The sequence below is a fragment of the Gigantopelta aegis genome, chromosome 10, assembly GCF_016097555.1.
Source record: "Gigantopelta aegis isolate Gae_Host chromosome 10, Gae_host_genome, whole genome shotgun sequence".
Taxonomy (NCBI): Eukaryota; Metazoa; Mollusca; class Gastropoda; order Neomphalida; family Peltospiridae; genus Gigantopelta; species Gigantopelta aegis.
This window is the reverse complement of record NC_054708.1, coordinates 71,569,862-71,584,977: the sequence shown is the minus strand read 5'-3', so window position 1 is coordinate 71,584,977 and position 15,116 is coordinate 71,569,862. Positions and strand designations below refer to the sequence as shown.

The 15,116-nt window shown below is 43.4% G+C and overlaps 2 protein-coding genes across 3 annotated transcripts in view; one reads left to right on the top strand and one right to left on the bottom strand.

Moving 5' to 3' along the window:
• LOC121383405 overlaps positions 1–5,645 on the bottom strand; it is a 24,230-nt gene extending 18,585 nt beyond the window's left edge. For both annotated transcript variants that reach the window (XM_041513413.1, XM_041513412.1), the window contains exons 1-2: positions 5,527–5,645; positions 1,400–1,479 (exon numbers count right to left, since the gene is read on the bottom strand). The gene's annotated coding sequence lies outside the window, so the exon portion shown is untranslated. The remainder of the gene's footprint in view (positions 1–1,399; positions 1,480–5,526) is intronic.
• LOC121383403 lies at positions 1,749–15,116 on the top strand. Its single transcript, XM_041513407.1, has 6 exons — positions 1,749–1,910; positions 3,372–4,099; positions 4,275–4,654; positions 5,516–5,679; positions 10,950–11,265; positions 14,282–15,116. The coding sequence occupies exons 2-6, from the start codon at positions 3,399–3,401 to the stop codon at positions 14,482–14,484; spliced, it is 1,764 nt and encodes a 587-aa protein (XP_041369341.1). The 5' UTR covers positions 1,749–1,910; positions 3,372–3,398; the 3' UTR covers positions 14,485–15,116.

Genomic DNA, 15,116 nt, shown 5'->3' with positions numbered 1-15,116 from the left:
AGTCGTTCTAATCGTGACTCTGTGATAAACGCGCTAGCAAATAACAATTTCGATATTCCGGAGTTAAGAAAGAATGAAAGAAATATTTTATTTAACGACGCACTCAACACATTTTATTTACTATTATATGGCGTCAGACATATGGTTAAGGACCACACAGATTTTGAGAGGAAACCCGCTGTCGCCACTACATGGGCTACTCTTTCCGATTAGAAGCAAGGGATCTTTTATTTGCGCTTCCCACAGGCAGGATAGCACAAACCATGGCCTTTGTTCAACCAGTTATGGATCACTGGTCGGTGCAAGTGGTTTACACCTACCCAATGAGCCCTGCGGAGCACTCACTCAGGGTTTGGAGTCGGTATCTGGATTAAAAATCCCATGCCTCGACTGGGATCCGAACCCAGTACCTACCAGCCTGTAGACCACGGTGCCACCGAGGCCGGTAACCGGAGTTTATATTTTGGGTCGATTAATTTGTTATTATTTATCTCAAATTAAGTAAAAATAGCAAAATAATAATTATGTCACTGTAACTATGATACTTAAAAAAATTCATTTAATTTTTAAAATCCTTTCGACCCACCCACTCCTACATTATCATTTCATGCACTTGTATGCAGTACTATATATAATATATCTTAAGATAAACTGTTCGGCCTTTTACAAAATATCTTTCTATTTTTTTATTTTTTTTAAATGTTTATGTTTACATTTACTTTGGTGAATTAGAGCGTTCCTTGAACGCAGGGTACAGCCTAGCTTGAGTGTCCTCTTTTGTGATATAAACAATAAACATGACACGATCAATCAACCAACCATTTGACTCGTACTTACATCCACTGAAAGTTCAAACACGCCTGTCTTGGGCACATCCTCCGAGATTCCCCGGTGGATGTGTCGTGTGTGTGTGTGTGTGTGTGTTTGTGTGTGTGTGTGTGTGTGTGTAAATAAGCTGTGGAATTTACAATTTGAATTAGAGGAGAAAGAAAAAATTTAATGCATCATAATAACTAAATTTACAATTAGAATAAAAACTAAATTGTTTGCGTCAAGCTTAAGTATGAAATGAATTAGTCGCAAATAGAGCGGGCAGCCGAAACAAACATAATATATATATATATATATATATATATATATATATATATATATATATATATATATATATATGTATGTATATTTTCGGAGCAAAATAAAGCCACAGCACAGGAAACTTAAGTATCAATCCGAATTGTGCTTGTTATACGACGACCTAATATAACGACCTGTTAGTCACGAGGCATCAAGCCAAATGTAACGAACACATTTTAAAATCCTTAACCGCAAATACTGAAAAGAATAAAGTTCACGCTTGTAATGGCATATATATACATTCAATCAAAAACTGTAGGATACTTACCTGCACAGACAATGTCCTCAGTTGTTGCTGTGTATTATATATGGCTAATACGGCTGGGTGACGTCAAAATAGATCGTATCCTAAAAATAGAACAGAACTATACTTCAGACTTGTCTCTTGTAGCACAAAAACCCAGACCAGGTAGTGATAATTAAACCATCTATAACCAAATTTAAATCTGATAATCAATATTATCAAAAGCACACATAATTACCTATAATAGCAAGCAACACAATTTACACCGTTATAAAATTTTCGTGGATTATTTTGCCAGGCAATAACATTAAGTAGTGAAGCGGCTCACGGGTTTTCCCGTTTCTGTCTGCTGACGGGTCGTTATTTTATTGAATAAATTGATTTTCTTCCCAGAGGTCCTGGGATTTCCACGAAACTGACGTGTTTTTCTCGATTATTGGACGTGTTAAATCATGTCGGGTGACTGGTGACGAACGGACATTTCCACCTTTTTTAGTTCTTGGTATCGTGGATTTACGTTGGAACCTATTTTAAAGTAATATTAAGTGTGCTTATTACCACTGCTTAATACTCAACACAATCTATTGGTACGATTGTATATATTATGTTAGCTAAGTTAATCAAGATAAACGTCTCCGGCACGATATTTAGTATTGTGATGTTTATTGCTGTGCTGTAAATAAATGTCAAAATGTAAAAAAAAAACCGGACCGTGGATGTTTACCTTGGTGAACTAATATTATGTATACACTGGATTGTACACACACACAAACACACACACACACACACACACACACACACAACACACACACACATATATATATGTATGTATACATTTTAGTTCGGTATGTTTATGGAAACTGCACATAACATATGACGAAGTGACCGCTATGTTTTTGTATACTATATGTAACATATTACAGTGGACTCTGTCTAAACCGGATTCTGTGTAATCCGGATCTCTGCGTAAACCAGTCCATTTCTAAAGCCCCGTCCTCCAGCTACCGTTTATCTCTTAGGTATAAATCTCTGCCTAATCCGTATTCTGTCTACTCCGGACTCCGGATCAAAAATCAAGAACAAAAGAACCATTCATATATTAATTACCTCTGTCTACACCGGATTGGGATTTGACTGAACGACGGGCTGCTTAATTAGCTGAACAATGATAGTCAATTGCCAAGTAAACAGGACGCCGTCGCGAGATCAAATACAAAATGTAATCGCACTCGTGTGAAGTTGACTCTTATTTCGATAGGCCGTTAGATCAAAAAATTAATATTAGTGTGTGTGTGTGTGTGTGTGTGTGTGTATTATGTTGTCTTATTTCATTTATAATGGCAGAGTGACCCAAAAAACGTCAACGTATCGAACTTTCGTTACAAACTAAAGTCAAATTAATACAAGAATTTGATTCAAATCCATAGTAAAAACAGAAAGATTCAGCCCAAATTTTTTAATTCGTACGTACGAATAAACAATGTTTTAGGAAATAAAATGAAATTTAACCTAGTACAAATATTAGAACGACCAGAAACACGTTTAAAGTTCTGCCACTAATATTTTATGCAGAAAAATATATGTAATTACAATGTCTCTGTTAGTCAATAACATCTTAAAAATTGCAGCAAACTCAGGAATGTCCCTTTAAGTATATTTATTTTTATGTCTGTGAAATAATCGATTGCAAGTTTGGCTTGTATGACTGTGTTTCCCAACCATCCATGGGTTCAAATGTCATTGTTGATCATTCAAGAACCATAACTCTGGATGAACCCTGCCTTAACCGGTCCTCTATGTAAACCGGACTATTTCGACGGTACGAAGTGAGTCCGGTATAGACAAAGTCCACTGTATATACAAATGTGTTAGCAGTTCATTGAACGTTACACTGGCGTTTGGTTTAGTCGTTACGGAAGTGTTCGTGTTTTATTTAATATTTACTTATTTGTTGCGAGAACCTATTCAATCTAAACTGTGTTAACTATATTTATAGGACACCCAGAGGGTGAAAGCAGACCGAATGTCTCATTCGGGAGATGTGTCTGAAAATGTAAACACTGAACTCGCTGAGGAATCCAATGGAAATTCAGTGGGCGAAGGTCCAGGTGATGAACAGCAAGAAGCACACCACACCACACAAGAACCTGCTTGTGTCATCGCGGCGGGAAAAGACAGTGTGGATGTTGGACTATATCAAAATAACGGAAGTGACGAACTGAAAAAAACAGACATTGAAAATTCATCTAAATTAGACCGTTCAGATGTTACAAATCTCGTGTTATCTGGGAAAAGTACTTCGGTAGATTTAAAGAAAGATGAGAACAAAACAGACTCTAAGTCTGGTGACGAACAGTGCAACAAAAACCGTGAAAGTCAGAAAAGTGATTGTGTGCCAAATGATAATAAACAGGCCAAGGCTGTAAGAAATATTTCAGAAGAAAACGAGAGTGCCAATAACTCCAATACAGAATCCCGAACTAACAAGAGCGAAACAACATTAACTACAGGAGGTGACCGGCTCACACCCCACAAAACACGGTCTGACCTCACAACACAGGATACACGGTCTGTCCTCACAACACGGGATACCACTCGTCACAAGGACAACATAAATATCGGACAAGATCTCAAGAGAGAACATTTTTGGCGGCGATTCTGTAATTTGTATCTTCTTTGTTGCAAGACCGATCTTCACGTTTTCATGGCATACACAGCAGTCACGTATGTAGATAGTGTCTCTCTCTCTCTCTCTCTCTCTCTCTCTCTCTCTCTTTCAGGGGGGGGGGGGTCGGTCGAACCCCCCCCCCCCCCCCCCATGTACGCCAATGCATACGGGTTTGTTTCTACTTTGTGATATTTCGTTACTTTACTCTTTGTTGTATCTGCTCACTTTCAGCGTGGTTACCAGTTTTCTAGCCGGCACTTTGATATCCACAATATTAAACAGCTGGTACGTATCAAACCAGGAGGGACGTATTCTACTGTCCGTTATGCAACAGATGAAAGACATGCCGAACGTCCCTCATCCACAGTTTGCAAATACTCAACATGTCGATGCTAGACATTGGAAACAGCAGGTTGATGAAATTTGCCAGATGAGCAGAAACGAGACTCTGAAGTCTGTTAACAAGACTGTCAAGAATTTGGAGTGGAAGCTGAACAAGACTCGAGACGAGCTGCATAGAAACCACAGTACACTTGCCGACGATGTTCTGTGGAAGCAGATATCCGTGGAAGGAAAGGTGTCCTCACTGAGCTCCTACTCGCTGAACAGTGGTAAGTGCATGAGTTCCGTTCAACAGTGTTTCTACTTTAAATGCCATCACAATCTATGCAGTAGGTTCGAATGTCATTAATATACACTTTGTTTTTATTCAAATGCTGTGGTATACGGCATATAAAGATTATTATAGATGCTACATGTAATATGTAATTTTAAATACCATGCTGCTATTTGCAAGAAGGTCTAAAGTTATTATGTTTGGCTATTATATAATAACAGCCAGTTCGTTTGGTTTTAGTTATTTCCTTACTAATATTCAGTTAAAGGCATATTGTCACAGACCACTGGCCTATTTAATGGTCTAACAAAGTATTACCTGAACAAAAATTATTTGATTTGTCCCTAAATGTACTTTATTCAACCATTTTCATAACCACCATACTCCATTTATTAATGACATTTTATAAAAATAATTGAATTATGGCAATGGTCCATAATTCAAAAACTAAAGTTGCCGAGAGGGATGATATGGATTTCATTCCATCATGGTTCAGTTAAGGTGATGCGATAGCTAGATTTGGTTTCCAACAAGTAATGTAATTTTTTTATTATTATCCATTTTTAGAGAAATAAGGTCCTTAAATCCGTGACAGTATGCCTTTAAGGTGAAAGCATGCCATCGTGGGTACACATCTCAGCCTATGTGGGATATCAGTCCAGGGTGGAATGTATGGGTATGGGTGTTGCTGCCATCAGAAAACTGTTCAAGCACGCCTTTCGTTGACACAACCTTTGACTTAGCCAGGGTTCTGCGCACGACAGACACTGTTCTGTGCATTGGCTAGCCATGGAGGTGACACCAAATAGCCACTAATAAACACTTATAACTGTTAACATTCCTTTCTTTTCTGCAGTGTGGAGTTACCTGATCGTCCTCCTAGGACTGGGTGAAGTCTTAATGCTGGTTGTCATTTGCAAAATGTTGCCGCTACTCAAGAGACTCTCTGGTCGTGGAGATATCATTCAACACGTAGCGAATGTTGACGTCGTAGAGAATCGGAGTGAAAACAGAATATGGGTGAGATTTCAATGACTTGCATGTATATGTTACAATAAAAGTTAGGCCAAAACTAGGGACATATATACAAGTGAGGTAAGGATTAGTTTTATGTATCAGATTGGATCAGTTTAAATATAAAAATTCAAAGTTAAATTAAACATCATGTAAAGAGCTGTGCAACAAAGAAAAAACCACAGATACGTATCTTAAAATTTTGATTAAAATTTAACATCTCATAATCATTTTAAAACAAATTCGGGATGAATCATATTCCATTCATGACGTTTACAAAATAAATTTCTTTCCACGTTGGTTAAGATTCAAAAACTCAAAAACGTATGACTGATATGAGCACAACACAAGACAAAGTTCATATTGTTGGCTGTGCCAGGAGAACTGCCACTCCCAGGACTGTCACTGTCCCAGGACTGTTACACTCCCAGGACTGTTACACCCCAGGACTATCTCTTCGATGATTGCCACTATCTCAGGTATGTCACTCTCCTAGGACTGTCACTCTTCCAGGGCTGCTACTATCTCAGGTCTATCATTCTCCCAGGTCTGCCTCTCTTCCAGGTCTGTCACTCTCTCAGGTCTGTCACTCTCCCAGGTCTGCCTCTCCCAGGTCTGCCTCTCTCCCAGGTCTGCCTCTCTCTCAGGTCTGCCACTCTCCCTGGTCTGCCACTCTCTCAGGTCTGCCTCTCTCTCAGGTCTGTCACTCTCCCAGGTCTGCCTCTCCCAGGTCTGCCACTTTCCCAGGTCTGCCTCTCTTCCAGGTCTGTCACTCTCCAAGGCCTGCCTCTCTTCCAGGTATGTCACTCTTCAAGGCCTGCCTCTCCCAGGTCTGGCTCTCCCAGGTCTGCCACTCTCCTGGGTCTGCCTCTCCAAGGTCTGCCACTCTCACAGGTCTGCCTCTTCCAGGTCTGCCACTCTCCCAGGTCTGCCACTACCGCAGGACTGTCACTCCACCAGTTCTGCCTTTCTCACAGGACTACTACTTTCCCAAGTCTGTCACTTTCCTAGAACTGCCACTCTTCCAGATCTGCCAGTTCTGCCACTCTCTCAGGTCTGCCACTATCCCAGGTCTACCTCTTCCAGTTCTGCCACTCTCCCAGGTCTGCCTCTCTCAGGTCTGCCTCTCCCAGGTCTCCCTCTCCCAGGTCTGCCACTGCCCTAGGTCTGCCACTCTCAGGTCTGCCTCTCCCAGGTCTGCCACTCTCCCAAGTTTGCCACTGTCCTAGGTCTGCCACTCTCCCATGTCTGCCACTCTCTCAGGTCTACCTCTTCCAGGTCTACCTCTCTCAGGTCTGCCACTCTCTCAGGTCTGACTCTTCCAGATCTGCCTCTTCCAGATCTGCCACTCTCCCACGTCTGCCTCTCTCAGGTCTGCCTCTGCCATGTCTGCCACTCTCTCAGGTCTACCTCTTCCAGGTCTGCCTCTCTCATGTCTGCCACTCTCTCAGGTCTGACTCTCAGGTCTGCCTCTTCCAGGTCTGCCACTCTCCCAGGTCTGCCACTGTCCTAGGTCTGCCACTCTCAGGTCTGCCTGTCCCAGGTCTGCCACTCTCCCAAGTTTGCCACTGTCCTAGGTCTGCCACTCTCCCATGTCTGCCACTCTCTCAGGTCTACCTCTTCCAGGTCTACCTCTCTCAGGTCTTCCACTCTCTCAGGTCTACCTCTTCCAGGTCTACCTCTCTCAGGTCTGCCACTCTCCCACGTCTGCCTCTCTCAGGTCTGCCTCTGCCATGTCTGCCACTCTCTCAGGTCTACCTCTTCCAGGTCTGCCTTTCTCATGTCTGCCACTCTCTCAGGTCTGCCTCTTCCAGGTCTGTCACTTTTGCAGGTCTGCCTCTCCCAGGTCTGCCACTCTCCTAAGACTACTTCTCCCAGGTCTACCACTCTTCCAGGACTGCCTCTTCCAGGTCTGCCACTCTCTCAGGTCTGCCACTCTTCCAGGTCCGCCACTCTTCCAGATCCGCCACTCTCTCAGGTCTGTCATTCTTCCAGGTCTGCCACTCTCTTCCAGGTCTGCCACTCTTCCAGATCTGTCTCTCTCAGGTCTGCCACTCTCCTAGGACTGCTTCTCCCAGGTCTACTACTCTTCCAGGTCTGCCTCTTCCAGGTCTGCCACTCTTCCAGGTCTACCACTCTCCCAGGTCTGCCACTCTTCTAAGACTGCTTCTCCCAGGTCTACCACTCTTCCAGATCTGCCTCTTCCAGGTCTGCCACTCTTCCAGGTCTGCCACTTTCTCAGGTCTGCCACTCTCCTAGGACTTCTTCTCCCAGGTCTACCACTCTTCCAGGTCTGCCTCGTCTAGGACTGTCACTCTTCCAGGGCTGCTACTATCTCAGGTCTATCATTCTCCCAGGTCTGCCTCTCTTCCAGGTCTGTCACTCTCTCAGGTCTGTCACTCTCCCAGGTCTGCCTCTCCCAGGTCTGCCTCTCTCCCAAGTCTGCCTCTCTCTCAGGTCTGCCACTCTCCCAGGTCTGCCACTCTCTCAGGTATGCCTCACTCTCAGGTCTGTCACTCTCCCAGGTCTGCCTCTCCCAGGTCTGCCACTTTCCCAGGTCTGCCTCTCTTCCAGGTCTGTCACTCTCCAAGGCCTGCCTCTCTTCCAGGTCTGTCACTCTCCAAGGCCTGCCTCTCCCAGGTCTGGCTCTCCCAGGTCTGCCACTCTCCTGGGTCTGCCTCTCCACGGTCTGCCTCTCACAGGTCTGCCTCTCCCAGGTCTGCCTCTCCCAGGTCTGCCACTCTTCTAGGTCTGCCACTCTCACAGGTCTGCCTCTTCCAAGTCTGCCACTCTCCCAGGTCTGCCACTATCCCAGGACTGTCACTCTACCAGGTCTGCCTTTCTCACAGGACTACCACTTTCCCAAGTCTGTCACTTTCCTAGAACTGCCACTCTTCCAGATCTGCCAGTTCTGCCACTCTCTCGGGTCTGCCACTATCCCAGGTCTACCTCTTCCAGTTCTGCCACTCTCCCAGGTCTGCCTCTCTCAGGTCTGCCACTCTCAGGTCTGCCTCTCCCAGGTCTGCCACTCTTCCAGGTCTACCACTCTCCCAGGTCTGCCACTCTTCTAAGACTGCTTCTCCCAGGTCTACCACTCTTCCAGATCTGCCTCTTCCAGGTCTGCCACTCTTCCAGGTCTGCCACTCTCTCAGGTCTGCCACTCTCCTAGGACTTCTTCTCCCAGGTCTACCACTCTTCCAGGTCTGCCTCTTCTAGGACTGTCACTCTTCCAGGGCTGCTACTATCTCAGGTCTATCATTCTCCCAGGTCTGCCTCTCTTCCAGGTCTGTCACTCTCTCAGGTCTGTCACTCTCCCAGGTCTGCCTCTCCCAGGTCTGCCTCTCTCCCAGGTCTGCCTCTCTCTCAGGTCTGCCACTCTCCCAGGTCTGCCACTCTCTCAGGTATGCCTCACTCTCAGGTCTGTCACTCTCCCAGGTCTGCCTCTCCCAGGTCTGCCACTTTCCCAGGTCTGCCTCTCTTCCAGGTCTGTCACTCTCCAAGGCCTGCCTCTCTTCCAGGTCTGTCACTCTCCAAGGCCTGCCTCTCCCAGGTCTGGCTCTCCCAGGTCTGCCACTCTCCTGGGTCTGCCTCTCCAAGGTCTGCCTCTCACAGGTCTGCCACTCTCCTAGGTCTGCCTCTCCCAGGTCTGCCTCTCCCAGGTCTGCCACTCTCCCAGGTCTGCCACTATCCCAGGACTGTCACTCTACCAGGTCTGCCTTTCTCACAGGACTACCACTTTCCCAAGTCTGTCACTTTCCTAGAACTGCCACTCTTCCAGATCTGCCAGTTCTGCCACTCTCTCAGGTCTGCCACTATCCCAGGTCTACCTCTTCCAGTTCTGCCACTCTCCCAGGTCTGCCTCTCTCAGGTCTGCCACTCTCAGGTCTGCCTCTCCCAGGTCTGCTACTCTTCTAGGACTGCTTCTCCCAGGTCTACCACTCTTCCAGATCTGCCTCTTCCAGGTCTGCCACTCTTCCATGTCTGCCACTCTCTCAGGTCTGCCACTGTCCTAGGTCTGCCACTCTCAGGTCTGCCTGTCCCAGGTCTGCCACTCTCCCAAGTTTGCCACTGTCCTAGGTCTGCCACTCTTCCATGTCTGCCACTCTCTCAGGTCTACCTCTTCCAGGTCTACCTCTCTCAGGTCTGCCACTCTCTCAGGTCTGACTCTTCCAGATCTGCCTCTTCCAGATCTGCCACTCTCCCACGTCTGCCTCTCTCAGGTCTGCCTCTGCCATGCCTGCCACTCTCTCAGGTCTGCCTCTCTCATGTCTGCCACTCTCTCAGGTCTGACTCTCAGGTCTGCCTCTTCCAGGTCTGTCACTTTTGCAGGTCTGCCTCTCCCAGGTCTGCCACTCTCCTAAGACTGCTTCTCCCAGGTCTACCACTCTTCCAGGACTGCCTCTTCCAGGTCTGCCACTCTCTCAGGTCTGCCATTCTCCTAGGACTGCTTCTTCCAGGTCTGCCTCTTCTAGGTCTGCTACTCTACCAGGTCTACCACTCTCCCAGCTCTGCCACTTTCCCAGGACTGTCACTCTACCAGTTCTGCCTTTCTCCCAGGACTGCCACTATCTTAGGACTACCACTTTCCCAGTCTGTCACTTTCCCAGAACTGCCACTCTTCCAGATCTGCCAGGTCTGCCACTCTCTCAGGTCTGCCACAATCCCAGGTCTACCTCTTCCAGTTCTGCCTCTCCCAGGTCTGTCACTCTCAGGTCTGCCTCTCTCAGGTCTGCTTCTCCCAAGTCTGCGACCGCACCAATCCAGTCAGGTTGAAAAATAAAATGAGCTAATGCTATGTTTAAAATCCCCATCTAGGACACCCATCCTGGCATGAGAGAAATCTAAGGCAGGTTGGCCGCTGAATTTGCACTTTAATCATTTCTCTTGATTCCAACATGAATGGATATACCATGCAAAATAAATTCTTTCTTTACTGGTAGTTGATAAAAAGACACTTTATAATCACTATCCTAAAAATGGGTGTTCCATCTTTATATATTGCAGTGTAATAAAGATGTTATATGTGCCTCATGTCAGAATGTGTAACCGAGCTTATCCTACATAACATTTATATTACAATGTTCACTGTTACTAATAACATGAGATTATTAGTGGTTTTTCCTATGTCCATCGTTATTGTGCATGAACATGTATATTTTTAAAAATGCTTTCAAAGACCTCAGAAGATGGACAGCAATTTGGACGGTTATGATCGCTCTAGCTCTCTAACGGCATAGTACTCGAACTAGTATATATGATCAACCACTTGATTGCAGGGAAGTGCCGACATCCTCGATAAGATCCACCCAACAATGTTGGTGTCAGGCGTGTGCACCATCAGCTTCTACTCGGAAAGTGTCTCCAAGCACGACGGCCGAACCCGGAACATTCTGCAGGGCAGCGCGTCAACTCGCGACACCAAGACCGCCAGCTTCGTCGTGAATCGCCACGAGGACGTGCTGCGCGTGCCTCGCTACAAGGTCTACGTTGTGTGCGTGGACTTCAACGAGAGAAACGTCATTCTGGAAGATCCCAACAAAGGCCTGGGGGACCTCCGACTGACGACTGTCCAGGGACTGCACAGAATGGGAGGTGAGACTGGTTTCATTGCATCGCTACATAGTAGTCTGGCAGAGAAATGTGATTTTTCTGGAACGTTTGCTTTCATCTCTATGTACATGGCGACGTTTGTCGAACTGCCATGTCTGTACGTTTTGTTTTGAGTTATCTTGGTTTACAAGTCGCCTGTTGCTTAGGAGGTTTTCACAAGTTTATAGTGACCTAGTGTGGACTTTATATCTGTCATAACAGTAAATAGATACCTAGAGTGGACTATATATATGTGACAACAGTAAATAGTGACTTAGTGTGGACTTTATATCTGTGACCACAGTAAATAGATACCTAGTGTGGACTTTATATCTGTCATAACAGCAGGGCACAATATTTCACGCGAACCGCCGTTCTGTTCGCGTGTCGGTTACGCAAAATTAAATTCACGCGAACCGCAAATCGGTTATGTCGTGACCTATAGACTTTCAGAAATTAAAAATGGCAAACTTTACGATTACAAGAAGTTTTATTCACGCAGACTTACTACTAGTATTCCAATAGACCGAATAGTATTCCAATAAATGTTTTAGACTGATTTTTAGATACTAAATGCGCAGTTGTAACTTGCGACCAGTCTAAACTAAAATGCTCAGTATAGAGTTGAGCCAAACGTTTTAAAGAAATGTGCACGTACCGCTGGGGATGGCTAAATTATCAACTGCTATTTTATCTCTAAAGGAATATATAGAGAAATACTATTGGATTTCTAATAATTTTACAAATGTTGAAAACGGTTTTAATGTAAACAGGAATCCAAAAGTGTCACAAAAGTTGAAAAATACTAACATCACATAATGGGCTTTAGAAAACAAACATTTGGGACGTCACTGTAGTATAGAGAACGTGAAAGTAGCAAGGTCACCGCAAAACGAAGCAAAGAATCTGGAAGTGTTCACAGGAACTGGACAGTTGTTTTGGGTTGTTTTTTATATTTTTTTTATTTGCTGTATACCAAATGTTACATATTATCTGTGCCAAATGAGTCTTTATTTGTTTTGTTTTTTTGTTTTTTTATTATTAGTTTTGTGAGTCTTGCGTGTTATTCCTCCAAATGTATCTAATGGGGCTGATATTTAGTCCTTTTACAATATTGTTAACTTTAGCAAACATTAAAGAAACTGATTTATAAAGCGTTTTCTTTTGTATTTAGTTTTAACTTCATGTTTGAGGTAAAAATTATGTATTTAAAATATAATTCCAATGTAACTTTTAGGGAACCGATCAGGTAACCAATGGGTTACCCAGATATAATTCACGTAACCGAACATTTGGTTACCTAGGTACAAACCACGTGAACCGACTTTCAGTTACCTAAGATTTCGAAATATTGTCCCCTGTAACAGTAAATAGATACCTATAGTGGACTTTATATCTGTCATAACAGTAAATAGATACCTATAGTGGACTTTATATCTGTCATAACAGTAAATAGTGACTGACTGTGGACTTTGTATATGTGACAACATTAAACAGATACCTAATGTGGACTTTATATCTGTCATAACAGTAAATATTGACTGAGTGTGGACTTTGTATGTATGTGTAAAATAATCAAAACAACTGCTTGTCCTATAAGGCCTGTAAGAACATTATACTATATAATATTATAGTGTTTCAGTGGGGTGGGAAGGCTGAAAAAGTTAGTTGGTTTTGTTTAACAAACTAATGACATTAATTTATTACTGATCGGCTATTGGATGTAAAATATTTAGTAATTTTGACATATATAGTATTAGAGAGGAATATCTACATGTTTCCATTAGTAGCAAGAGATATTTTATATGCACCATCCCACAGACAGGGTAACACATACCACGACCTTTGATATACCAGTCGTGGTGCACTGGCTTGAACGAGAAATAACCCAATGGGCCCACCGTCGGGGATCAATCCCAAACCGGCCGTACATCACGCGAGCACTGGGCTACGTCCCGCCCCTAGAGGTATCTGAAGTTCATAGGCGTCGGAAGATGCCGGCAGTTGGGGAGGGATCATAAACTGTTTTCAGATATGTTATTTTCGCTTGTTAATAAATATGAGTTCATACACACACACACACACACACACACCAATCCCCCCCCCCCCCCCACACACACACACTTATTATAGCAATTTAGAATGTTTATAATCAACTCATAGTCAAATTAAAACAATTTCTACAAATATGGAGAATTATGAACTACATTCTTCTGATCTTTCTGAGTAAATACTGAAGGCACACCAATGGTTACATACTGTTGATTAAACCATCAGGATAGCAAATAACATTACTTAGTTAGCATGTACATTACTGCAGTTTTCTACTAAATTCAAGATGTCTGTAAGCTGTCAAGATTCGTCAAAAATATGATTCAGCTGATCATACAGGTTAAGCTTATATTATTCGTTTTTTAGTTTCTGATATGATGACCTCGTTAAAGTTCTATGTCGCTAATGTGTTACTTATTTGGATTTGAATTTCGCTAAACTTTAAGATCGTTAATATTTTTATGATTTACAGTATATTTATATTATGATTTACAGTGTATATATATTTTATGATTTACAGTATATATACGTGTGTGTGTGTATATATATATAAATAGAGAGAGAGAGAGAGAGAGAGAGAGAGAGAGAGAGAGAGAGAGAGAGAGAGAGATACATACATACATACATACACACACATATACATGTATATGTAGATCTCATTTCAACTGGGGGGATGCCTCCTACTCCCCCACCCCCACCTATCGTCCTGCGATTCAAATGGGAAATATGTTCCACCTCCCGGCCCCCTTGCTTTTTACACTAATAAATTATCACACAGATTAGTCCAGGCACGAGTGTAGTGTCGAACCCCTTCTCCAAGCGAAGTTTAGTTTTTAAAATATTCTTTCCAAGGGAGTATTTTGATTGTCTCAAAATGAAAGTCCACATCCAGGCAGTATTGACTGTAGCCATTGATCAAAGAGTGGACTTTTGTAGGCGGTCTTTAAACAGTTGCTTTCTTTTTCAGGTGACGTTATCCTTCTCTATGCGCGAGATACTGGCTCGCGGCATCTCCCTCCAGGCTCTCTGTACAATGAAGGTTTAACCTCCATCAAGACGCATCCAGAGTTATCTAACCTGAGTGCCAGACGAAGAATGTTCAGCATTTGTGAAGAGTTTACCAATTCTCAAAAAGATCAAATTCGCAAAATTGTCTCTGAAATTATATAAAGACAAAACAATCTTCTACGGTTTTTGGTTTAGTCATAAGAAATAGGGCTATATTTCTTGGGATGACATGGTATAAATCTGGATGGCGTTAAACTTTTGGGGAAGGGCTCCATATATATCTGACTCTAGTGTGTGCCCCTATGAATGGTACAAGAATCCATTTACACCATGCGCAGCTGTGCATACTAAGAGATATAATGTAGCAGGAATGTGTTTTTCTCCAGGCAAATAAATACATATGATTTTTTTTTTTTAAGTTTTTGAAGTTGAATATTGGAAAAGGTATGCAATGCAGAGCACTGAACTTTTGCACTTATGCACTGATACAGAAATTAATGTAAGAAAAAAAAGCTATATTATTTTTTTTTTTTTAAAGTACTGGATATCTAATATGCGTGCTAAAACTGATGGTCGGTGGTCCAGTTATGTTTGTTTCCAACAAATGGACATTTCCTATTCATGTTCCCCGACCACAACCGTTATAGGACTGTCTCTCTGGGAAAGGGGTAGGACGCAGCCCAGTGGTAAAGCACACGCTTGATGCACAGTCGGTCTAGGATCGATCTCCTTCGGTGGCACCACGACTGGTATTACATAACAAAGGCCGTGGTATGTGCTATGCTTTCTGTGGG